At 46.8% G+C, this 27,221-nt stretch overlaps 1 protein-coding gene across 1 annotated transcript in view; it reads right to left on the minus strand.

The window, feature by feature from the left end:
• Positions 1-26,846, minus strand: part of LOC115077030 — an 88,079-nt gene extending 61,233 nt beyond the window's left edge. Inside the window, exons 1-3 of the mRNA XM_029579180.1 lie at positions 25,947-26,846; positions 20,426-20,479; positions 2,207-2,269 (exon numbers count right to left, since the gene is read on the minus strand). Coding sequence (XP_029435040.1) covers positions 2,207-2,269; positions 20,426-20,479; positions 25,947-26,846 — 1,017 coding nt within the window. The remainder of the gene's footprint in view (positions 1-2,206; positions 2,270-20,425; positions 20,480-25,946) is intronic.
• Positions 26,847-27,221: the final 375 nt, after the last annotated feature.

Raw genomic sequence — 27,221 nt, forward strand, 5'->3', positions numbered from 1 at the left:
TCGGCCCTTTTTCCCGACGACGCTACCAAGACCACCTTCATTCTCTCTCTCCTTGAAGGGAAGGCCCTAGAGTGGGCTTCTCCCCTGTGGGAATTTGAGGGAGTTCTGGGAGCTCTTCCGGATGAGCTTCGGTGATCCCACGCAGGAGGTTTCCGCTGGGACAAACTGCTTCAACTACGCCAAGGTTCAAGGACATTGGCCAAATTTGCCATTGATTTCAGGACCCTTTCTTCGGAGCTCGCTGGGGCCCCGACTGCCTACGAACCATCTTCCTTCAGGTGCTTAGCCCAGAACTAAGGAGGAGCTCGCGGGCTAGGAACTACCTAGGTCCTTGAACGCCCTTATCGACCTGGCAGGGCGTATAGATAGGCGCCATCAAGAATGCTGCCAAGAGACCCAAAACACCACAAAAGCCTCGACCCCTTCAAGATGCTCGCCTTCTCCCAAGGGTGGATCGGGAGCCTCCCGAACAGCCAAAAAGCCTATGGAATTGGGCCGTGGGAGACTTTTCACACAAGAACGCCGGCGGCGAATGAAGGAAGGACTCTGTTTTTACTGCGGCGCAGAGAGCCATCAAATAGCTGCATGCCCGGTGCTACCGGGAAACTCCTGGGCCTAGGACCTGAAGGAGCTCCCTTCCTGGGCCTAACCTCACCTGCACCTCCACTAATCCTACCAGTGGCACTAACGTCTGCAGACAGTGAATTCCACACGTTAGCTCTGGTAGACTCCAGTGCCTGTGGCAATTTCATTATGAAGAGTCTGGTGGAGCACTTGAAGATTCCACAGGTCCGTGTTCCAGCTCCATTGGTCATCTCACCGATCCAAGGTAAACCCCTCCCGGGATGTGTGACACACATCACAGAACCCGTCCAGTTGAGGGTTGGCCTCGTTCATCATTTATTTATTTATTATTATTTATTTATTATTTTTATTATACCGAGTTTCATGATGGAATCACATCAACCCGGTTTACAATTAACAATGTGAGTAAAGGCAGAGAGTAACATAGTAAAACATTTCCCAATTCAACGTCACATATAGAATGAAACTTAACAGATATAATAACAATATTTAGGATGTGAGAAAGTTACAAAAAACAGGGAAAAATAACTAGGATCTGAAAGGGGGAGGAAATTGAAGGAAGATACCCTTCCATATCTTGGAGCATTCCATATACCCTGTCGTCCTGGGTCTTCCCTGGCTTCAGGAGCATGGTTCCCAGTTTGACTGGAAGACCTTGCAATTATCCCACTGGGGGCCGAATTGTCACGACAATTGTCTCCAACCGGTGACTCCAGCCTCATGCTCCACCACCCTCACCAGCCTTCAGGGCCTGCCGGTCCCCTATGCTTCATACGCGGATGTCTTCTCCAAGCAAAAGGCCGAGATACTTCTGCCTCACCGGCCATTCAACTGTGCCATCAACCTCCTCCCTGGCACTGAGCCTCCTTGGGGGCGCACCTATGCCCTTTCACCTGCGGAGACGCAATCCATAAGAACATAAGAACATAAGAAAATGCCATACTGGGTCAGACCAAGGGTCTGACCCAGTATGACTCATGACTCAGTACATCAAAGAGAATCTGGAAAGGGGCTTCATTCACAAGTCGACGTCCCCAGCGGGGGCTGGGTTCTTCTTCATTGGGAAGAAGGACATAAGAACATAAGAACATAAGAAAATGCCATACTGGGTCAGACCAAGGGTCCATCAAGTCCAGCATCCTGTTTCCAACAGTGGCCAATCCAGGCCATAATAACCTGGCAAGTACCCAAAAACTAAGTCTATTCCATGTTACCATTGCTAATGGCAGTGGCTATTCTCTAAGTGAACTTAATAGCAGGTAATGGACTTCTCCTCCAAGAACTTATCCAATCCTTTTTTAAACACGGAACCCTTCACCCTTGCATCGACTACCGGGGCCTGAATGCAATAACGGTCAAGGACCGCTACCCCTTGCCCCTCATCTCCGAGCTCTTCGATTGTCTGCAAGGTGCGAGGGTCTTCACCAAGTTAGATATCCGAGCGGCCTATAATCTGATTCGCATCAAGGAGGGAGACGAATGGAAAACGGCCTTCAACACCCGAGACGGCCACTATGAGTACCTAGTGATGCCGTTCGGGCTTTGTAATGCTCCAGCGGTGTTTCAGAACACCATGAACTAGATACTCCATGATCTCTTGTATCGGTGTGTGGTCGTGTACCTTGACGACATTTTGATTTTCTCGGATTCCCTGAGCGCTCACCGTCAGCACGTCGTCCAGGTACTACAACGTTTAAGAGAAAACAGATTGTATGCAAAACTAGAGAAGTGTCTTTTTGAGTGGGAGTCCCTTCCCTTCCTGGGATATATTGTCTCCAGTGAGGGATTCAGTATGGACCCTCAGAAACTAAAAGCCATTCGGGAATGGCCGCAACCGTCCGGACTAAAGGCACTCCAACGGTTTTTGGGTTTCACCAATTATTATCGGTCCTTTATCCCCCATTATGCATCCATTGTTGCCCCGATGACAGCCTTGACCCGGAAAGGCGCGGACCCCAAGAACTGGCCTCCAGGAGCGGAGGCCGCCTTCCTCCGACTCAAAGAAGCATTCCTGCAACAGCCGAGCCTTCACCTCCTGGATCAGCAACGGCCGTTCGTCATTGAAGTGGACGCATCCTCAGAAGGCGTGGGGGCCGTTCTAAGCCAGGCTTCGAAACACCACAAGCTATACCTGTGTGCCTTCCTCTCTTACCAGTTCTCCCCGGCAAAGCGGAACTACGCCATTGGTGATAAAGAGCTCCTAGCCATAAAAGTGGCCTTAGAAGAATGGCGTCCTTGGTTGGAGGGGGCACAACATCAGTTTACGGTCTACATGGACCATAAAAATCTTGAGTACTTGCATCGGGCACAGCGACTCAATCCTTGACAAGCACGTTGGACGTTATCCTTCACCAACTTCAACTTCGTCCTACGCTATAGACCGGCCGGGAAGAATCTCAAGGCTGACACCTTGTCTCATGTCTTCGAGACTGCGGAGGCACCTGATGATCCCCAGTTTATTATCGAGTCATCACGGGTCCTGCTGTCCGCCACCATGACCATCCCTCCCGGGAAAACCCTTGTTCCACCGCATCTGTGGAAACAAGTTCTGTCGTGGGCTCATGACTCTCATTGCTCCGGTCATCCGGGTCAACATCGGACCTTACAGACCCTTCGATGATACTATTGGTGGCCTAAGGTCAACAAGGATATCCGGTCCTATGTAGAGTCCTGCCAGTCATGTACCCGTCATAAGAGGATTCCAGGCTTGATCCCAGGCTTGCTTCAGCCATTATCAGCTCCCTCGGAACCCTGGACCCATCTTGCAATGGACTTCGGGGTCGATCTGCCTCCATCCAGTGGGAACACTGTCATATGGGTGGTCATTGATCGATTTAGTAAAATGGCACACTTCGTTCCCCTCCCAGGATTGCCATCTGCACCGCAGTTGGCCCAGCTGTTCATCCAGCACATCTTTAGACTACATGGTTTACCAAGAAGCATTCTCTCGGACCGAGGCCCCCAATTCATTGGCAGATTCTGGAGGGCTCTCTGTCAGAAGTTCGACGTCACTCTGGACTATACGTCTGCTTACCACCCTCAGACCAACGGTCTAGCAGAGAGAACGAACCAAACCCTAAAGCAGTTTCTCTGTATCTACGTCAATGAGAAACAGGACGACTGGGCAAGTCTGCTTCCATGGGCTGAATTTGCACTCAATTCTTACCTTTCTATGGCTACCGGATCCTCTCCATTCCAGATAGTCAATGGGAAGCAGCCACGTCCGCTGCTGCCAGTTACCATTTCCGTCACGTCTCCGGTAGTCCAACTCTCAACAGACGAATTGCATTGCCTTTGGTTCTCCACATGGCGCGCACTGATTAAAGCCAGTCAGGTGGCGAAAAGATATGCCGATCAGCGGCAGAGATTGTACCCGCCTCTGAGACCCGGTCAAAAGGTATGGTTGACCACCCAGTTTATTCACCTGAAGCTGCCATCAGCGCGACTGGCCCCTCGATTTATTGGACCTTTTCCCATCCTCCGTCGGATTGGTGCGGTCATACCAACTTCGAATACCGCCTTCACTTAAGATAGACAACACGTTCCATGCCTCTCTTTTGAAGCCTCTGGTACTATCTTGGCCTTCCAGTATGCCTCCAACTCCCCAACCTATCGCCTCTGAAGACGACCTCACCTATGAGGTCCGAGAGGTGTTGGACGTGCGAAACCATCGAAAGAAATGGGAGTATCTGCTAGCTTGGGAGGGGTTTGGTCCTGAAGAAAATACCTGGGAGCCGTTGGCCAACATCCTTGACCGGGGCTTGCTTGACCAATTCCATAGAGACCATCCATCTAAACCCAGGCCTCTGGGGAGGTGCCCTAAAGAGGGGGGTACTGTTGTGTTCTGTGGCCACGGACAGCCGCAGCCGCGGTCCCCTACCTGACCCGCAATGGTGACCCACCGCAGCAACTTCGGGGGAAGCGCCAGTAGCCCGATGCCCGTCGGTCCCACGCGTCGGCGAGGCCCTCTATGGTGGACGCTGGGCTGGGAGCCATCCCTGCTCCTCCCTTGCATCGTTGGGCAGCTTTTCCTCCGTGGCCAAAATCCAAGATGGCTGCCGCCATCTTAGACACGAGGCCGCGCCTCCTTCCTATATTTAAAGAGACCTCGCCCCTTTAATTGACCATAGCTGTTTCCTATGCACCGGATCAGAGGAAGTATAAAAGGAGGCTTCTTCTGCTCATTCCGTGGAGCAGCTACAAAAGCAAAAAATGTCCAAGAGGCGTGGTCATTGTTAAAAAATACCATTCTAGAAGCACAGTCCAGATGTATTCCACACATTAAGAAAGGTGGAAAGAAGGCAAAACGATTACCGACATGGTTAAAAGGGGAGGTGAAAGAAGCTATTTTAGCCAAAAGATCTTTATTCAAAAATTGGAAGAAGGATCCAACAGAAGAAAATAGGATAAAGCATAAATGTTGGCAAGTTAAATGTAAGACATTGATAAGACAGGCTAAGAGAGAATTTGAAAAGAAGTTGGCTGTAGAGGCAAAAACTCACAGTAAATACTTTTTTAAATATATCAGAAGCAGAAAGCCTGTGAGGGAGTCAGTTGGACCGTTAGATGATCGAGGGGTTAAAGGGGCACTTAGAGAAGATAAGGCCATCGCGGAAAAATTAAATGATTTCTTTGCTTCGGTGTTTACTGAAGAGGATGTTGGGGAGGTACCCGTAATGGAGAAGGTTTTCATCGGTAATGATTCAGATGGACTGAATCAAATCACGGTGAACCTAGAAGATGTGGTAGGCCTGATTGACAAACTGAAGAATAGTAAATCACCCGGACCGGATGGTATACACCCCAGAGTTTTGAAAGAACTAAAAAATGAAATTTCAGACCTATTAGTAAAAATGTGTAACTTATCATTAAAACCATCCATTGTACCTGAAGACTGGAGGTTAGCAAATGTAACCACAATATTTAAAAAGGGCTCCAGGGGCGATCCGGGAAACTACAGACCGGTTAGCCTGACTTCAGTGCAAGGAAAAATAGTGGAAAGTGTTCTAAACATCAAAATCACAGAACATATAGAAAGACATGGTTTAATGGAACAAAGTCAGCATTAGAGATGTGAATCGTGTGCCAGATCGTCTTAACGATCAGATTCGGCTGGGGGGGGCGGGCCGAATCTGATCGTTAAGATATGTGAATTGGAATCGTTTCCGATTCCAATTCACATCGCTAATTTTTTTTTTAGGGAGGCCCGTGCCGCTAAAAAAAACCCCCCCAACCGTCCCTTTAAATCGACCCCCCCCCCTCCCAACCCCCCCAAAAACTTTTAAAGTTACCTGGTGGTCCAGGGGGGCCTCGGTATTATACTATGGGCTGATGGGTATTATACTATGGTATTATAGTATGCCTCTTCCGCTGCGACAAGCACCGGAGACTCTTCTCACCCACGCGGCATCCGGAACGAGGGAGGGCCTGCGCGATCGGCGCCAGGGACCCATCGGGGTAAGGCCTCTAAATTTCTCCCTTGCCCCCACTGGGTCCGAGGCCGACCACGCGGCCTACCGCGCCGTCCTGCCGCCGACCCGACCGGAGAGTAGGCCCGCCGACCCGCCCGGATTAAAGGCCCGCCTACTAACACTCACCTCCAGCCAATCGCAAAGGGCACAGGGGCCCTTTAAATTCACTGCAGCTCCAGCGATCAGCCTCTTCCCCTGCGACAAGCACCGGCGACTCTTCTCACCCACGCGGCATCCGGAACGAGGGAGGGCCTGCGCGATCGGCGCCAGGGACCCATCGGGGTAAGGCCTCTAAATTTCTCCCTTGCCCTTGCTGGGTCCGAGGCCGACCACGCGGCGTACCGCGCCGTCCTGCCACTGACCCGACCGGAGACTAGGCCCGCCGACCCGCCGACCCGCCCGGATTAAAGGCCCGCCTACTAACACTCACCTCCAGCCAATCGCAAAGGGCACAGGGGCCCTTTAAATTCACTGCAGCTCCAGCGATCAGCCTCTTCCCCTGCGACAAGCACCGGCGACTCTTCTCACCCACGCGGCATCCGGAACGAGGGAGGGCCTGCGCGATCGGCGCCAGGGACCCATCGGGGTAAGGCCTCTAAATTTCTCCCTTGCCCCCGCTGGGTCCGAGGCCGACCACGCGGCCTACCGCGCCGTCCTGCCGCCGACCCGACCGGAGAGTAGGCCCGCCGACCCGCCGACCCGACCGGATTAAAGGCCCGCCTACTAACACTCACCTCCAGCCAATCGCAAAGGGCACAGGGGCCCTTTAAATTCACTGCAGCTCTGGCGCCGCGCGCCGAAGGAGCACAACAAAGGGGCCTGCCCCTTTGAGCGCCCCTTCTAGCAGCCCCCTTCAGCAGTCCCGGTAGGACCGCTTTGAACCCACCTCCTACGCTATCGCCTCTCTCTGCGGACCACCGTCCCAAAGTAGGGACGGAGCCTGGGAAAGAGAGACGGACCAGCTTTCCCCCTTTTCTAAAATATCTAACCTGAAGCACCCAACTGGACTCCGAACCAACCACCCTAGACACAAGTGAATCTACAGCCTTCTCTCCTTGGTCTCCGCACCTCACAGCGACAACCTCCTCGTGTGTTCTGACACGCGGCCCGTTGGAGTCCGGAAGAACCCCCCCCAATGACCACGCCAACAAGCCGACGCAGCAAACAACCAGCTACCAAGCTCAGCGCTGACAATACCTCTACGCTCTTCAATTGCACCATATATTCTGACACCCAATTCAGCATCACGCACGCTTATTCAGCACCTCTTAGCATCCTGCTTAGATGATTCCTGTCTCTAAATGATACCTACTAATGTCATATTTGGCTTTACATTAAGCGACTGTATAACTATCTGATGTCAACAACCAATCAACTGCAATTTGTTTCTTCCTTTTATCACTCCAGCATTAACTTCCCTCTTCGCCGCTACCTCTACCACCAGTACAATTTATCTACGCAACCTCTTCCCAGGAATCTACCTAAACTCTTTGAGAAACTATTCCCTTACCTTTTTCATTTTTCAATCATGCTAAACATCCCGATACTCAATTACAATAGATATAGACCTCCAACGCATTATGCCTCACGCCATCGCTCATACCTTAAATCCATTCACACCACTATGATCTCCCCACCACTCACCCAAATTATTGGACTCACTGCATTGTCTCTCATTCTGTTCAACGCCCAGTCACTAAACAAAAAACCTCTATCATTAATGACCTCCTCCTAGATGAAACACCTGACATACTGGCAATAACTGAAACCTGGTTAAAAGACACCGATAATGTACTCCTCAACCAGCTTCCCAACAATATTTATGACATCGTTTCCATCCCCAGACCTAAAAGAAGGGTGGAGGCATTTTAATAGCCACTAAGAAACAACTTAAACTCACCCTTCAAGCTACATCCCCCCCACCTAAACTTGAAATTGGTTTGTTTAAAGCTCCTAGCATCCAAATATGCCTTATCTATGCCCCCCCTGGTACACTCAGCAACAACCTCTCTGGCTTAATTGAATACATAGCTAAAAACATCTCGATTGACTCCCCAGCCATCATCTTAGGCGACTTTAATCTGCATGTGGACACTATCCCGCTCACACCTAGCTGCTCCTCCTTCCTTGAAGCTATGAAATCTCTAGGATTCAATCAAATTATCAATTCGCCCACCCACAAAGCCAGCCATTCACTCGACCTCGTTTTCATTAACCAATACATTACAACTAATTCCCTAACATGCTCACCCATCCCTTGGTCTGACCACTACATCATAAGAACCTCCAACACCCTGGAAAGGCCCCCCCCCCTCTCCTGTTATATCTACAACTATACAAATCTGCAAATCTTGCAACAAAGATGAGCTTACCACAGCTCTGTCTGATGCTCTTAACAACCTTAATCTTATCAATGCTGATACTGCCCTTGCATCATGGAATGAGCACACACTATCAGTCGCTGACAAAATCTGCCCCTTTATTACTAAACAACTATCCTCTCAAAAAAACACAAAAAAACCCTGGTACAATACTACACTAAAAGAACGAAAACAAGCCCTTAGAAAATCTGATAAAAACTGGCGCAAAAACCCTTCCCCAACCCTCCTTGCACGCTACAAAACCTCCTTACATAATTACAATAATGAAATAAACTTGGCTAAAAAGAATTTCTATGCTACTAAAATACACCAGTACCAATTCAACCCCAAAACTCTATTTGAATACGTTACCTCACTTACCAACCTCACTCCAAATCTCATTCCTGAAGAAGAGGCTAAAAATAAATGTGAGCAACTGGCTGAACACTTCCACGATAAAGTTAACAAAATCATGACACGCTTTACCACCATTCCCCACACTCCTCAGAACAGTTATACTGTGCAATCTAGCAAACTCTCTACAAAACTTACAATGTTTGAACACACCTCCGCTATGGAAATAGAATCCATACTCAAAAAAGCTAGACCATCATCCCACCCCTCTGATACCATCCCCACAAAACTTCTCCTTACTATACCAGACCTAATAGCCCCTCCTATCTCAAAGATAATCAATGCCTCCATTGATTCTGGTATTGTACCTTTCCCATTAAAACAAGCTATCCTTAAACCCACCCTAAAAAAAACGAAGCTCGACCCCGCCGATCTGACCAACTACCGCCCTATTTCTAATCTCCCTTTTATTGCAAAAACTTTAGAAACAACTATTAACTGTCAACTTAGTAACTACTTAGATGAGCAAGAAATCCTCTCTCCGTCTCAATTTGGCTTTCGTAAATTACACAGTACAGAAACCCTTCTTCTCTCACTTTCTGATTACCTATTGCAAAGTTTAGACAAAGGATTATCCCATCTACTAGTTATACTCGATATCTCGGCTGCGTTTGACACTGTAAGCCATCAGATTCTCCTCAAGCGTCTCTCTGATATAGGTATAACCGACCGGGCCCACAAATGGTTCGGTTCCTACCTCAGCGACAGACATTATAGAATTAAATTTGGCAACCATGAATCTAAGGAAATTCCCCTTGGGCAGGGAGTCCCCCAAGACTCCTCACTTTCATCCACACTATTCAATGTTTACCTCCTACCCCTCTGCCAACTCCTCTCTAACCTTAAGCTACCACACTATTTGTATGCTGACGACGTACAAATTCTTTTTCCTATCACTGATTCTATTCCGAAAACCCTGGAAATCTGGCACTCTACCCTTACCTCAATTAACAACCTCTTAAATTCCATCCAGCTTGCCCTAAATGCCACAAAAACTGAACTCGTGGTTATCTCACCTCCTACACCCCTACAGGCTACACCCACATCACTCATTATCCCATCACACACACATTTCTCCCAACAAGTCCGTGATCTTGGAGTTGTATTAGACGATCAAATGTCTCTCAACAAATTTATTAATGCTACCCTCAAGGAGTGTTTTTTCAAGATCCATACACTCAAAAAACTTAAACCATTATTACACTTCTCCGACTTTCGTACTGTGTTACAAGCCATGGTTTTTTCTAAAATTGATTATTGTAATGCTTTGCTAGTGGGCCTGCCTAAAAATGCCATACACCCACTACAAATCTTACAAAATACTGCAGCTCGTATCCTCACGAATACGCCCACAAAGGAACACATCACTCCCACACTTAAGGAGCTACACTGGCTCCCCATCCACTATCGTATACAATACAAGATATTATCACTTATCCACAAATCCCTTCACAACCCAGAAATGAACTGGCCCTCCAACTCCTTTCAATTCAATAACTCTAACAGGCCTACTAGAAAACCATACATAGCCACCCTGCAAACCCCCTCACCAAAACTTTTCAAATACGCATCCACCAAAGCTCGTGCCATATCCCTAGCTGGCCCCATGCTATGGAATTCCATGCCTACTGATTTACGTCTTGAACTGTCCCCAAAAACCTTTAAGCAAAAGCTCAAGACATGGCTCTTCACTATAGCCTACTCATGACCTTCACATGTTCCTTCTCAGCCCTATTTACCCTCCCCTCTCTACCTCCTCTATCTTTTATCCATTAAGTTTAGACACTGAAGATGTCACCCTACCTCCCCGACCCTCACTCCCACCTCCTTCTTACAGCAGTCAACACTAGTTTCTTTCCCACCTATTTCATCCCTAGCTCCTTCCTTGCTATTTATAAAACCGAAGAATTTTCTGTTTTTAACAGCCTTACATGTATATATAATCTCTTCCACCTACACATTTTTCTCTTCTTCTCCTACTTAATCTCTTACCCCCTCCCTCCTTTTCCCCTCTACTATTCCCCTCGATTCTATAATAAATTGTAATATTACAACCAATCCATATAACATTATCACTATATATCTATCTATATTTTTATAAACTGCTTTATTGTTAATGCATTTAACCGTTTTAATGTAAAGTTTCTTAGTTGTTTTATTAATGTTTATTATTGTTTTATGTACAACGCAATTGCGGATTCTTGTTCTATGTACACCGACGTGATATCTCTGATGAGCGGCGGTATATAAAAACCAATAAATAAATAAATAAATACTATTATATTATACTATTATACTATATGGTATACTATGGTATTATACTATACTATTATACTATATGGTATTATACTATTATACTATATGGTATTATACTATTATACTATGAGCTGATGGGTATTATACTATGGGCTGATGAGTAAAGATGGCTGATGAGTAAAGATAGCCGGCACCATCTTTAAAGATGGTGCCGGCCATCCAGTGCTCCTACCATGTGACAGGGGCCGGCCAATGGCACGGATACCCTGTCACATGGTAAGGGCAAAGGGGCATCGGCGCCATTTTTTTTTTAGAACAGCTGATGCCTGGAAACGGGAAATCTTTCCCCGAGGCCCCCTGGATCTCTCCTCTCCCCGAGGCCCCCCTGGATCTCTCCCCGAGGCCCGCCGAGGTGGGGTTTTTTTTTAGCGGCGCGGGCCTCCCTAAAAAAAAAATTAGCGATGGGTCGGGTCGGGAGGGTGGAGGAGGCTAAGGGGGGGTCGATTTAAAGGGTCGGGTGGGATTTTTTTTTATTGGGCCATCGGCGCCATTTTAATTAGTGGCAGCCAAAATGGCACCGATGGCCGAGGGCAGGAGATCGCACCGGGACCCCCCGCACTGGACCACCAGGTAACAACATTTTGGGGGGGTTCGGGAGGGTGGGGGAGGGTAAGGAATTGGTTTTAAAGGGTTGGGGTGGGTTTAGGGGTTGTTTTGGTGTGCCGGTTTTCCTGCACTCTCCCAAATAATTCCCGTGCACTATTTAACGATACAATACAAATGCCCCTGACGATAAATCGGGGGCATTTGTATTGTATCATGCACTCTAACAATTTAGGACGATTTTAAAATTATCTGACGATAATTTTAATCGTTCAAAAACGATTCACATCCCTAGTCAGCATGGCTTTACCCAGGGCAAGTCTTGCCTCACAAATCTGCTTCACTTTTTTGAAGGAGTTAATAAACATGTGGATAAAGGTGAACCGGTAGATATAGTATACTTGGATTTTCAGAAGGCATTTGACAAAGTTCCTCATGAGAGGCTTCTAGGAAAAGTAAAAAGTCATGGGATTGGTGGCGATGTCCTTTCGTGGATTGCAAACTGGCTAAAAGACAGGAAACAGAGTAGGATTAAATGGACAATTTTCTCAGTGGAAAGGAGTGGACAGTGGAGTGCCTCAGGGATCTGTATTGGGACCCTTACTTTTCAATATATTTATAAATGATCTGGAAAGAAATACGACGAGTGAGATAATCAAATTTGCAGATGACACAAAATTGTTCAGAGTAGTTAAATCACAAGCAGATTGTGATAAATTGCAGGAAGACCTTGTGAGACTGGAAAATTGGGCATCAAAATGGCAGATGAAATTTAATGTGGATAAGTGCAAGGTGATGCATATAGGGAAAAATAACCCATGCTATAATTACACAATGTTGGGTTCCATATTAGGTGCTACAACCCAAGAAAGAGATCTAGGTGTCATAGTGGATAAAAATTGAAATCGTCAGTTCAGTGTGCTCCAGCAGTCAAAAAAGCAAACAGAATGTTGGGAATTATTAGAAAGGGAATGGTGAATAAAACGGAAAATGTCATAATGCCTCTGTATCGCTCCATGGTGAGACCACACCTTGAATACTGTGTACAATTCTGGTCGCCGCATCTCAAAAAAGATATAATTAAATTTTGCACTTACCCCCCACGGGCTCCACCGCCGACCGTGAGGCTTGTCTGTTTCGGCGATCCGGCTTGCAGGGCCCCTCCTCCTACGCTGCGATCTTCGTCTTTTCAGCCAACCAGGCATGAAGCCCCGATCCGACGTCATCCCAGGGCGTCCCCACCGAGATTTAAGGCCCTGATCCTCCCGGCGACGCGTGCCGGGCGTCGCGCGCCGAAGGGGCGCGACAAAGGGGCTTGCCCCTTTGTTCGCCCCTTCGTGCGCCCCTGAGTACGCACAAGTATTATCACATGTGTACAACGAGACTACCTTATATGTTTTCTGCTTCTACAACTCCCTCCCTATCTCCTTCACCACCCATTTCCTACATCTAGCAATAAGATTCTTGCTTTGACTCTTATACTAAGCTGTAATATAATGCCTCCCTTCATTTGCAACTGCACTGAACCCCTTCAGCGCGGTTACCTCTCAATACTGCCCCCCTTTGTATCCCACCAGCCCACACACCCCAAAAGAAGGCTCCTCTCTATTCCCATCTCCCCCCTTACCCAAACCATCAGTATCTCGCTTATTTCCCTAATCCTTCTCAACGCTCAATCCCTACAGAAGAAAACACATCTCCTACATGACCTGCTAAATGACTCCAAACCAGAAATCTGCGCTATTACTGAAACTTGGTTTAAACAACACGATACTCCCCTCATAAATCAGCTCCCTATCGACATATACGATATCTTCTCAATTCCACAGAAAAAGAAAAGAGGCGGTGGATTACTCCTGGCGGTAAAAAAGGAGCTCAAGCTCACCTCCCAGAAATGCTATCTTCCCAACCAGTATGAAATAGGCTTCTTCAAATCCAATTCACTACAAATCTGTCTCATTTACACCCCCCCCAGGTCTACTTGAGAAAGACTCTTCCCCCCTTATTGAATTCTTCGCCAACTCCCTCTCCCCTGATATACCCACGATTCTCCTTGGAGATTTCAATCTCCACGTTGACTCTCTCCCACAATCCCCTGCTTGTGAAGCCTTCATGTCCTCCCTTGAAGCAATGGGCTTCAACCAAATCATACACTCCCCCACCCATAATGCTGGCCACACTTTGGATCTTATCTTCATCAACTCCACCATCAATATCATCAAATCCCCTTCATGTCTGACAATTCCTTGGTCTGATCACTCTATTATCCATACCACCCTCGCAATACCACAAACTTCTCCTACCCACCCATCACAACCCCTATCCTTTAAATACCGCAAAACCTGCAGCTTGGACACTCTCACACAAGCATTATCTGACATTGATAACCAACATGACCTCTCATCTCCAGACAGCGCCTTCTCCTCCTGGGTCGACCTCACCAGCAACATTGCTAACAATCTCTGCCCCTTAACAACAAAAACTATCAATCCCGGCCGCTCAAATAGAAAACCCTAGTTCACATGAATCTCAAAACACACCCGAGAGCTGCAGAAAGGTCCTGGCGCAAACACCCATCTCCAGCAACCAAAACTACTTATTATCAATGCATGCACGAATACAGAAACACCATCCTCCGTACTAAACGAGAATACTATGCTAAAAAGATACATGGTCTGCAATACAATCCCAAGGCCCTTTTTTCTATGATCTCTGACCTGACCAGCTCCCCCTCTACACAACCTCTAACAACTACCTCCAAGAATCTCTGCAATGAATTAGCCTACTTCTTTAAAAATAAAGTTTCCTCTCTCACTGCTCAATTTTCTCTCAACCCCAATAATGTGACTCTTCCTATCCTCAATTTCACAGCCTCACTGTCCTCTTTTGACACTTCTTCCTCGCTGGAAATAGAGAACATCCTAAGAAAGATGAAACCATCCTCACATCCCTCTGAAACTATCCCCTCTAAACTTCTCCTATCTATCCCCAAAGAAATTGCCAAACCCCTATCTAACATCTGCAACTGCTCCCTGGAACAAGGCACAGTCCCCAATTTTCTCAAACAAGCAGTGGTTAAACCCATCCTCAAAAAACCCAATCTTGATCCCTCCACCCTTTCCAATTTCAGACCTGTCTCCAACCTACCCATCCTCGCTAAAATCCTTGAAAAACTAGTCAACTCTCGCCTCTCTCTCTTCCTTGAACAACACAATATTCTTCCCTCAATGCAATATGGTTTCAGGAAGCACCTTAGCACAGAAACCTTACTAATCTCACTTACTGACACATTAATCAAGGGTATTGACTCTGGCTCCTCTTATCTGATTGCCATGTTGGACATCTCTGCTGCGTTTGACACCGTCAATCACAATATCCTCATCAACATCCTCAGAAGCATTGGGATATCTGGAACTGCACTCTCCTGGATACAATCCTACCTTCAAAATCGTTACTTCACCGTCCTAACTAATAACACTGAATCCGAACCTATCAACCTTCTCCAGGGCATCCCCCAGGGCTCATCTCTGTCCTCTACCCTCTTTAACATCTACATGCTTCCTCTTACCACACTTCTCACCAATCTTGGTATCTAGCATTTCATCTACGCAGATGATGTGCAAATTCTCTTCCCCTTTTCTGACTCCCTACAATCCGCCCTCCAAAACTGGGAAGCATGCCTTTCCTCCATTAACCAGCTCCTCACTGACATGCACCTTGCCCTTAATCCTAAAAAAACTGAACTCATCATTTCCTCCACACATCCTTACCCCCCTATCCCCCTCTCTCACTCCACCACATCCTTCCCCTCCCACACTCGCAAACTGGGTGTTCTCATTGACAACAATCTCACTTTCAAACCCTTTATAAACTCTATCATAAGAGACTGCTTTTTCAAGCTACAAACTATTAAAAAACTCAGACCTTTACTACACTATTCTGATTTTCACACAGTTCTTCGGGCTATTATTTTTTCTAAAATAGACTACTGTAAATCTCTCCTCCTCGGCCTCCCCTCAACATATACTAAACCGTTACAACTCTTACAAAACGCCGCTGCACGTATTCTTTCATGCTCCAAAAAAAGAGACCACATCACTCCTACTCTCATTGGACTTCACTGGCTTCCTATACAATCACGCATACTCTACAAAGCACTCTCCCTCATCCATAAAAGCATTACAAATGACAACCTCCAATGGATCAACCCCCCGCTCCTTCCTCGCACAACCACAAGACCTACTCGTCCCGCTCTCCAAGGAATACTCTGCACCCCTTCAATCAAATCTATCAAACTTACTTCTACTATGAACAGAGCCTTTTCTCTTGCTGGTCCCACCTTATGGAATTCCCTACCCTCTGACTTACGCACCGAGACCTCCACTCCTAAATTAAAAAAAAAACATGGTTGTTCCTTCAGGCCTACCCTCTACTCCCTCCCCCCTCCACGAATAATACCTGACAGCCAGTAAGTTATTTCTTAATCACTAGAAACCCCTCCCTCCCTCCCCTGTCATCTATACTCCCCTTATTGTTACCCTTATCTTTCCCACTCCCAACCTCTCTTTACCTTGTATTATAGTTTATGTATTATGTATTATTCAGTGTATAATTTATGCCTAACATACCCGTTTTATTGCTCCTCCTTTCACGTTATATATAGTTTGTTTTGCTTCCTTTTTGCTATTGTTCTATGTAAGGGCCTTGCCCAATAGTTCTTAGTTGTATGTACACCGATACGATGTGCAAACGGTTATCGGTATAGAAGAAATTCGAAATAAATAAATAAATAAATAAATAATTGCGATGGAGAAGGTACAGAGTAAAGCTACCAAAATGATAAAGGGAATGGAACACCTCCCCTATGAGGAAAGACTAAAGAGGTTAGGACTTTTCAGTTTGGAGAAGAGACGACTGAGGGGGGATATGATAGAGATGTTTAAAATCATGAGAGGTCTAGAACGGGTAGATGTGAATCAGTTATTTACTCTTTTGGATAGTAGAAAGACTAGGGGGCACTCCATGAAGTTAGCATGGGGCACATTTAAAACTAATCGGAGAAAGTTCTTTTTTACTCAATGCACAATTAAACTCTGGAATTTGTTGCCAGAGGATGTGGTTAGTGCAGTTAGTATAGCTGTGTTTAAAAAACGATTGGATAAGTTCTTGGAGGAGAAGTCCATTACCTGCTATTAAGTTCACTTAGAGAATAGCCACTGCCATTAGCAATGGTAACATGAAATAGACTTAGTTTTTGGGTACTTGCCAGGTTCGTATGGCCTGGATTGGCCACTGTTGGAAACAGGATGCTGGGTTTGATGGACCCTTGGTCTGACCCAGTATGGCATTTTCTTATGTTCTTATGTTCTTATGTTCCTTGACTTGGCAACTTCCGTGTTTGGTCAGGTCTGCTTGCTTCGGTGAGTCTTCTTGTGCTTCGGATCCTTGCTTCCTGGTTCCTGTCTCGTCTCATTGATTCCTTGGTTCTTGACTTTGGACTGGCAAGCGGTGATTCCTGGTGTGTGACTTCGGACTGGCAACTGGTGATCCCTTGGTGTGTGACCTCGGACTGGTAAGTGACGACCCTCTGGCACTTGACATTGGACTTCTTCTGGACCATCGTCTCCAAGGGCCCACCTGTCCCAGAGGCCCGGGTCCCTACGGGCTCCTCCCGGGGGGACCACGGGCTTCCAGGGGTGAAGCTCCAGTTAGCCCTTGCACCAACCTCACGACTCCTTGACCTCTCAAAGGTCCAGCTAAGTCCCAGTGGCCCAGGTCCCTAGGGGCTCCTCCCGGGGGGACCGCAGGCTTTCAGTAGCGAAGACACAGTTGGCTTCTTTGAAGGCACGACTCTTCCTCTGCCTCCACGGTCACCTCAGTCTCCAGTGCCGAGGGTTAGCCGGTCACATCTTCTGTTCCGCCTCGCCACCCGATGTGAGAACCTAAGGATCCAGCTCCTAAGGTATACCACCCTCCCATCAGTCCAAGGTGTTCACAGCCTGCGCATAACACCCTTTTTCTTGTACCATCGTCTCATCCACATATTGAGACTCTGGAGCTCTACCTGCCTCTGGGGACCTGCACGTGGAACAGGGAGCATTTCAGAGAATGCTATGCTGGAGATTCTGGATTTAAACTTTCTACCTAAGAGCCTAAATTTGGCTTCCAGAACCTCCTTCCCACATTTTCCTATGACATTGGTGTCCACATGTACCATGACAGCCGGCTCCTCCCCAGCACTGTCTAAAATCCTATCTGGGTGATGCGTGAGGTCTGCCACCTTCGCACCAGGTAGGCATGTTATTTTATTTATTTATTTATTTAACATTTTTATATACCGAAATTCATGTAGCAAAGTTACATATCAATTCGGTTTACATTATTACATTAAACAGGCATGATAGAATGCAATTACATCGAACAGGTGGATAAACTTGGATCAAGTAACTGGGGATTAAAGAACAAAGAGTACAATAAAGAATGAGGTTCTAGAAAGCACCTGGCTAAATGTTACCAGGCGATCCTTACGTCCACCAGCCACCCGGCTGTCTACATACCTAATAATCGAATCACCAACTATGACGGCCAACCTAACCCTTTTCTCCTGGGCAGTAGGTCTTGGAGACACATCCTCAGTGCAAAAGGACAATGTACAACCTGGAGAGCAAGTCCTTGCTACAGGATCCTTTCCTGCTATACCAGGTTGATGCTCTCTGATCATGAGACCTTCTTCCTCCAAGGCACCACCAGGGCTGCCAATCTGTTGGAACTTGGTTACTATGTCCCTGAAGGTCTCATCTCTATACCTCTCTGTCTATCTCAGCTCCTCCAGGTCTGCCACTAGCCTCCAGAGATCAGACTCATTCTCTGAGAGACAGGAGCTCTTTGCATCATATGCATATGTACAATTTCTCACCGGCGGGTAAAAAATCATACATGTGACACTCGATGCAAAAGACTGGGAAGCCCCCCTCTTGCTGCTGGACTGTTGCCTTCATCTCAAATTTGTTGTTCTTCGAGGTAAGTGGTCTCAGGGGGATATACCCGAACTTTGCCTTTCCATTTAGGAGCCATTGAACATAAGAACATAAGAAAATGCCATACTGGGTCAGACCAAGGGTCCATCAAGCCCAGCATCCTGTTTCCAACAGTGGCCAATCCAGGTCATAAGAACCTGGCAAGTACCCAAAAACTAAGTCTATTCCATGTAACCATTGCTAATGGCAGTGGCTATTCTCTAAGTGAACTTAATAGCAGGTAATGGACTTCTCCTCCAAGAACTTATCCAATCCTTTTTTAAATACAACTATACTAACTGCACGAACCACATTCTCTGGCAACAAATTCCAGAGTTTAATTGTGCGTTGAGTAAAAAAGAACTTTCTCCGATTAGTTTTAAATGTGTCCCATGCTAACTTCATGGAGTGTCCCCTAGTCTTTCTACTATCCGAAAGAGTAAATAACCGATTCACATCTACCCGTTCTAGACCTCTCATGATTTTAAACACCTCTATCATATCCCCCCTCAGTCATCTCTTCTCCAAGCTGAAAAGTCCTAACCTCTTTAGTCTTTCCTCATAGGGGAGTTGTTCCATTCCCCTTATCATTTTGGTAGTACTTCTCTGTACCTTCTCCATCGCAATTATATCTTTTTTGAGATGCGGCGACCAGAATTGTACACAGTATTCAAGGTGCTGTCTCACCATGCAGCGATACAGAGGCATTATGACATTTTCCGTTTTATTCATCATTCCTTTTCTAATAATTCCCAACATTCTGTTTGCTTTTTTGACTGCCGCAGCACACTGAACCGACGATTTCAATGTGTTATCCACTTTGACACCCAGATCTCTTTCTTGGGTTGGTTGTGTTCCAATGTGGAACCCAACATTGTGTAATTATAGCATGGGTTATTTTTCCCTATATGCATCACCTTGCACTTATCCACATTAAATTTCATCTGCCATTTGGATGCCCAATTTTCCAGTCTCACAAGGTCTTCCTGCAATTTATCACAATCTGCTTGTGATTTAACTACTCTGAACAATTTTGTGTCATCTGCAAATTTGATTATTTCACTCGCCGTATTTCTTTCCAGATCATTTATAAATATATTGAACAGTAAGGGTCCCAATACAGATCCCTGAGGCACTCCACTGTCCACTCCCTTCCATTGAGAAAATTGCCCATTCAATCCTACTCTCTGTTTCCTGTCTTTTAGCCAGTTTGCAATCCACGAAAGGACATCGCCACCTATCCCATGACTTTTTACTTTTCCTAGAAGCCTCTCAAGAGGAACTTTGTCAAACGCCTTCTGAAAATCCAAGTATACTATATCTACCGGTTCACCTTTATCCACATGTTTATTAACTCCTTCAAAAAAGTGAAGCAGATTTGTGAGGCAAGACTTGCCCTGGGTAAAGCCATGCTGACTTTGTTCCATTAAACCATGTCTTTCCATATGTTCTGTGATTTTGATGTTTAGAACACTTTCCACTATTTTTCCTGGCACTGAAATCAGGCTAACCGGTCTGTAGTTTCCCAGATCGCCCCTGGAGCCCTTTGTAAATATTGGGGTTACATTTGCTATCCTCCAGTCTTCAGGTACAATGGATGATTTTAATGATAAGTTACAAATTTTTACTAATAGGTCTGAAATTTCATTTTTTGTTCCTTCAGAACTCTGGGGTGTATACCATCCGGTCCAGGTGATTTACTACTCTTCAGTTTGTCAATCAGGCCTACCACATCTTCTAGGTTCACTGTGATTTGATTCAGTCCATCTGAATCATTACCCATGAAAACCTTCTCCATTACGGGTACCTCCCCAACATCCTCTTCAGTAAACACCGAAGCAAAGAAATCATTTAATCTTTCCGCGATGGCCTTATCTTCTCTAAGTGCCCCTTTAACCCCTCGATCAACTAACGGTCCAACTGACTCCCTCACAGGCTTTCTGCTTCGGATATATTTAAAAAAGTTTTTACTGTGAGTTTTTGCCTCTACAGCCAACTTCTTTTCAAATTCTCTCTTAGCCTGTCTTATCAAATATCAATGTCTTACATTTAACTTGCCAATGTTTATGCTTTATCCTATTTTCTTGTGTTGGATCCTTCTTCCAATTTTTGAATGAAGATCTTTTGGCTAAAATAGCTTCTTTCACCTCCCCTTTTAACCATGCCGGTTAAAAGGGGGGATATGATAGAGGTCTTTAAAATCATGAGAGGTCTTGAATGAGTAAATGTGAATTGGTTATTTACACTTTCAGATGACAGAAGGACTAGGGGGCACTCCATGAAGTTAGAAAATAGCACATTTAAGACTAATCGGAGAAAATTCTTTTTCACTCAACACACAATTAAGCTCTGGAATTTGTTGCCAGAGGATGTGGTTAGTGCAATTAGGGAATGGCCTCTGCTATTACTGGCATCTGTAGCATGGGATCTTCTTAGTGTTTGGGTACTTGCCAGGTTCTTGTCACCTGGTTTAGGCCTCTGTTGGAAACAGGTTGCTGGGCTTGATGGACCCTTGGTCTGACCCAGCATGGCAATTTCTTATTTTCCTAAGAAAACAGCAAGCTAGGGACAGCAGAATGCAGCATCTCAGGTAATGTGGCCATCTTGTTTTCCAAGAAAATGTTTTTAAACTCATTGAACAATTAAGCTCTGAAATTCATGACAAGATGATGTGATAGGCAATTAGCATAGCTAGATTTAAAAAGGTTTGGACAAGTTCCTGGAGGAAAAGTTCATAAACTGTTATTAACCAAGTAGATTTGGGGAAAGTCACTGCTTATTCTTGTGTGTAAGAGGCATGGAATCCATCTACTATTTGGGATTTTGCCAGGTCTGGATTTGCCACTGTTGCAAACAGTATACTGGTCTGACCCAGTATGGCAGTTCTTATTTTCTTATTTATTGTTTGTTTCTATTATAGATCTACAATTATTTTACAAACATATGTTCATATATAAAGACAGCGTACTTCTTAGCATAAACATAACTATTGTCATTGTTGAATGAATGCTTCAGCTTCCTGTTGAAGGCAAGGGGAAGTAATTTAGCTACTGTTGCACACTGATTGATAGGTCTGATCTCAATGGGTCCTGTTAGATTCCACCCAGTAAATCAGAGAAAAAATAAAGAGTGGAAATAATGGCCTTTAATTGGAAAGTAACTCACTCTAAGAATCTGAATCAGACAGTAGATGAATGACATTATTATCCATGGCTTCGCCTGAGTAGCTTCCAATGTGAAGATTACAAGGAATTTCAGAATACAACCCTGATCAGAGACAAAGCAGCAATTGTAGGGCATGGATGACAAAATCCTCCTCATTCAGAGACTAATGAAGTGATCAGCTCTTTGACTAAAGAAGAGAATAATTTGTGGTTAAGTGAAACATTTTTTACTGTTCTGCTCCTAAAGGAAAACAATAATTCAGAACTTGTAGGAACTAGATAATGTGCATAGATGTGAATGATTACTAAACAATAGATTAAATCATTCTGTTCCACTGACTTTTGAGGACTGCTAAATTGATAGTTGATTAATGATGGAATCTTGGCAACATTAGCTGGCTGAATCAAATTCATTCATAACAAGAGCTTGAAAGATTGCAATAGTATATTGGCTAGTTTGAAAAAAATAATCTGCTACGCTTCTTTATTTTTGCTGAGCAAAAAGGGAGACACTATTAAAAAAATGGTGCCTGGTGTCCTAATTATATTTCTTCTAGTTAAGTTCATTTAGAAATGGGGAAAACTGTGGGGGGCAAGATAGTAGCGTGAACCGGTTTGCTGTTAGCCGCTCTCCATTTACAGAAGACTTTCTGCTAAAATGCCTCCTAAAAGAAAAGGGAAAGTGAGAGTCTACCCCCCCCCCCCCCCGACCCCAGCTCTCCCTAAGGGGCAGCACCCGGCAAAAGCAACTGATAAGAGGATGAGTGCCCCTGCTTTGATTTAGATGAGGGAGCATCAGTTTCATTGGGGAAGTTACCTTGAGCCCCCCCGGATCCTTGTTGCTTGCTGGTATTGACTTATTCAACCTCTCTCTCTATGCTGCGAAGCAGAATGATGACGCGATCTCTGCGACTCCGGTGGGGGGGGGGCAGAGTGGAGGAATGCCTCTGGCCCTCTCACTTCCTGCGGGATCTTTGGAGCTCCTGGTGTTTTGGAACCGGTGATCCCGACTACATCGACCCCAGTGCAAGTGCTGGAAGTTAGCGAGCGAGGCCCAGCTGATTCAGAGAGAGCCCTACCGGTGGAGGCTTCTTCATCTGGGAATGTGGGTGAGTCTTTTCAGTTTCAACTGCCACCCAGCCAGCAATAGTCACACTGGATGCACTATGGGACCTAGTAGTTGGATTTGGCTGCTCTCTGCGAGACCATAATACTAGACTGGAGAATCTCAATATTACATGTGAATCATTTGAGGCTCAACTAAATGAGTTTGAACCCCGGGTGGAAGCTGTCAAGACATCTGTACAAAAAACTCAAGACTGTAATGTGAAATTGATTAAATATCTTACTAGTGTCTCTCGTAGGCTTGAGAATTTGGAGACATACACAAGACATTTAAATCTACGGTTTCAGAATTTTCCCAAAGTAGTGGAGGAGATCCCCCCATGTTACCTTAAAAAAATATTTTCTTGAAATACTTAAATTTGAAGATGAAAAAACTCCTTGCATAAGCAAGATGTTTTTTCTCTCTGTTTCTTCTAAAGATAAAGGGGTAGATTTTCAGACGAGCGCGAACAGCCTACTTTTGTTTGCGCTCCAGGCGCAAACAAAAGTACGCTGGATTTTAGTAGATACGCGCGTAGTCGCATGTATCGGCTAAAATCCTGGATCGGCGCGCGCAAGGCTATCGATTTCGTATAGCCTGCGCGCGCCGAGCCGCGCAGCCTACCCCCGTTCCCTCCTAGGCCGCTCCGAAATCGGAGCGGCCTAGAAGGGAACTTTCCTTTGCCCTCCCCTCACCTTCCCCTCCCTTCCCCTACCTAACCCACCCGCCCGGCCCTGTCTAAACCCCCATCCTACCTTTGTCGGGGGATTTACGCCTCCCGGAGGGAGGCGTAAATCCCCGCGAGCGAGCGGGACTCCTGCGCGCCGGGCCGCGACCTGGGGGTGGGTACGGAGGGCGCGGCCACGCCCCCGGGCCGTAGCCACGCCCCCGTACCCGCCCCCAAAACGCTGCCGACACGCCCCCGAAACGCCGCGACGACCGGGCCCGCCCCCGACACGCCCCCCCCCCGACACGCCCCCCGACACGCCCCCCTCCGAGAACCCCGGGATGTACGCGAGTCCCGGGGCTCTGCGCGCGCCGGGAGGCCTATGTAAAATAGGCTTCCCGGCGCGCAGGGCCCTGCTCGCGTAAATCCGCCCGGTTTTGGGCGGATTTACGCGAGCAGGGCTCTGAAAATCCGCCCCTAAGAACATAACGGTGCCATTTTATGGATCCATAGTTTGAATTTATCTGGATTTTGCTCATGCTACTCAAGAGAGAAGAAGAGATTTCCTTGCATTGAGGGCACAGATAGTTTCCCTGGGATTGACCTTCATATTAAGATACCCATGTAAATGTATTATTAGGTCCCAGAATGAATGTTATTTTTTTCCTGCCTGAACAGCTCAAAAAGAAAATTATTCCTCACCTGCTAATTTTCGTTCCTGTAGTACCAAGGATCAGTCCAGACGGTGGGTTATGTCCCCTGTCCAGCAGATGGAGTCAGAACAAAAGCTCGAGAGGGGGGGGAGGTCCTATATGACCTCACACCTGGAGCTAGAATCCTCAGTAACAAGACTTTCATAGCCAAAAAGAGGAAAACATTGGAGGAATCAAGAAACACAACTGTTCAGAAAGTGTAACTAACAATTGAACTGTTTTAAACCAATTACAAACATGGAACTTGCAAAACAAACACACAAAATACTCGATCATTCCCTAGAGAACCAGGGAATGTCAGAGGTAGAGACAGAAAAGAGTAGTAAGGACGAGCAGAGGCGTTTCCCAAGAATAATTCCCCCCAGACATTAGGGAGGGTGTCTGGACTGATCCTTGGTACTACAGGAACGAAAATTAGCAGGTGAGGAATAATTTTCTTTTCCCTGTACGTACCAGGATCAGTCCAGACGGTGGGATGTACCAAAGCTTCCCTACTACGGGTGGGCCTTGGAAAGCCCTGCTCGAATGACACTATCTCCGAAAGATCCGAACACGGGAGCCCGGACATCCAGACGGTAGTGCTTGGAAAAAGTATGCAGTGACTTCCAGGTAGCCGCTCTACAAATCTCTTGTGCAGATACAGACATACTCTCCGCCCAAGAGGCAGCTTGGGCCCTTACAGAATGAGCCTTAACAGCCAACGGTGGATTTCTTCCAGCCGTTATGTACGCTGAGACTATCGCACCCTTCAACCAACGGGCGATAGTAGCCTTGGAAGCCATACAACCTTTCCTAGGCCCTGACCAAAGAACAAACAAATGGTCTGAGAGCCGAAATTCATTTGTAGATGCCAGATACTGCAAAAGACACCTCTTGACATCCAAGGAACGCAATTGTCTAGAATCCTCCGACGAGAAGGAAGGCAATTCAACCGACTGGTTGAGATGAAAAGTAGAGACTACCTTGGGTAAAAAAGAAGGTACCGTGCGTAAAGATACTCCGCAGTCCGTGAAACGGAGATAAGGTTCCCTACAGGACAGTGCCTGGAGTTCTGAAATGCGACGCGCTGAAGTAATAGCCACCAGAAAAATAGACTTAAGTGTAAGATCCTTAATGGTGGACGTCCGTAAAGGTTCGAATGGCGGGTCCCCCAGTACCTTGAGTACCAGGTTGAGACTCCAGGAAGGACAGAGCGGTCTGGTCGGAGGCTTCAACTGTCGTACCCCCCGGAGGAAGCGTACAACATCCGGATGCGCCGAGAGAAGCGAACCCTTTCCATTATGGAGAAACGCTCCCAAAGCAGCCACCTGAACCCTAATGGAGTTGTACGCGAGACCCATTTCCAGGCCTGACTGCAAGAAGTCAAGAATCTGTGCTACCGAAGCACTACTCGGAATAAGAGAGCGCGATACGCACCAATCTTCAAACACCTTCCAGACTCTTACATATGTAACCGAAGTAGACGACTTACGAGCTCGAAGAAGAGTGGAAATCACGGCCTCCGGGTATCCCCGACGCCTGAATCTACGCCTCTCAAAAGCCAGGCCGCAAGACAGAAGCGATCCACCGCCTCGAAAAATATGGGCCCTTGCCTGAGAAGTCGTGGGAGGTGACCGAGTCGAATCGGACCGTCGTGAGCGAGGTGTAGAAGATCCGCAAACCATGGACGACGAGGCCATTCCGGAGCTACCAGGATCACCGGACCCGGATGGGTCTCTATCCGCCTTAACACCTTCCCCACAAGAGGCCACGGCGGGAAGACATACAGGAGAATCCGCTGCGGCCATGGAAGGACTAGTGCATCGACCCCCTCTGCACCGTGTTCCCTTCTGCGACTGTAGAAGCGAGTTGCCTTTGAGTTTGCCGCTGTGGCCATGAGATCCATGCGGGGTTTGCCCCACCGATGTTCTATCAGGGACATCGCAGCCATGGAGAGTTCCCACTCCCCGGGATCCAGGCGTTGACGGCTGAGAAAGTCTGCCTGTACGTTTTCGACGCCTGCTATGTGAGAGGCTGATATGCGGAGTAAGTTGAGCTCTGCCCAACGCATCAACTTCTCCGCTTCCCACGCTACAAGGCGACTCTTGGTGCCCCCCTGGCGATTGATGTAAGACACCGTTGTTGCATTGTCCGACAGAATCCGGACCGCCCTTTGACGAACCATCGGGAAGAAACCCTGGAGAGCAAGACGAACTGCCCTGGTCTCCAGACGATTGATGGACCACTTCCTTTGTTCCTGTGTCCAAGTTCCTTGGATGGAACTCAAGCGACAGACCGCCCCCCAACCGGTGAGGCTGGCGTCCGTGGTGATTACTACCCAATCCGGAGTCTCCAGGGACACTCCTCGAGCTAAGTGTCGAGGGTCTAACCACCAATGGAAACTGAGACGAGTCACCGCCGGGATTGGAAGTACTGTTTGGTAATCCCCTGAAACCGGCTTCCAACGAGACAGCAAGGCCCACTGAAGAGGTCGAAGATGAGCGAAGGCCCATGGAACTAGGTCGATTGTGGACGCCATAGTCCCTAGAACCTGAAGATAATCCCAGGCTGTAGGTTCTGGGAGGGATGAGAATCGCCGAATCTGCGCACGCAACGACTGTGCACGTTCCGGTTTCAGAAACACCTTGCCCATCTTTGTGTTGAAGTGAGCTCCCAGAAAGTTCAGCGTCTGCGAGGGTGTGAGATGACTCTTGTCGAGATTGATGATCCAGCCTAGTGATCGTAGAAGAGAAACCACACGGTTCACGGCTTGTACACCCTGCAGTTGAGACTTTGACCGAATAAGCCAGTCGTCCAGATATGGGTGAACTAAGATCCCTTCTCTGCGGAGAGCAGCCGCGACAACTACCATCACCTTCGTGAAGACA

Source organism: Rhinatrema bivittatum, chromosome 15 (genome assembly GCF_901001135.1).
Source record: "Rhinatrema bivittatum chromosome 15, aRhiBiv1.1, whole genome shotgun sequence".
NCBI lineage: Eukaryota > Metazoa > Chordata > Amphibia > Gymnophiona > Rhinatrematidae > Rhinatrema > Rhinatrema bivittatum.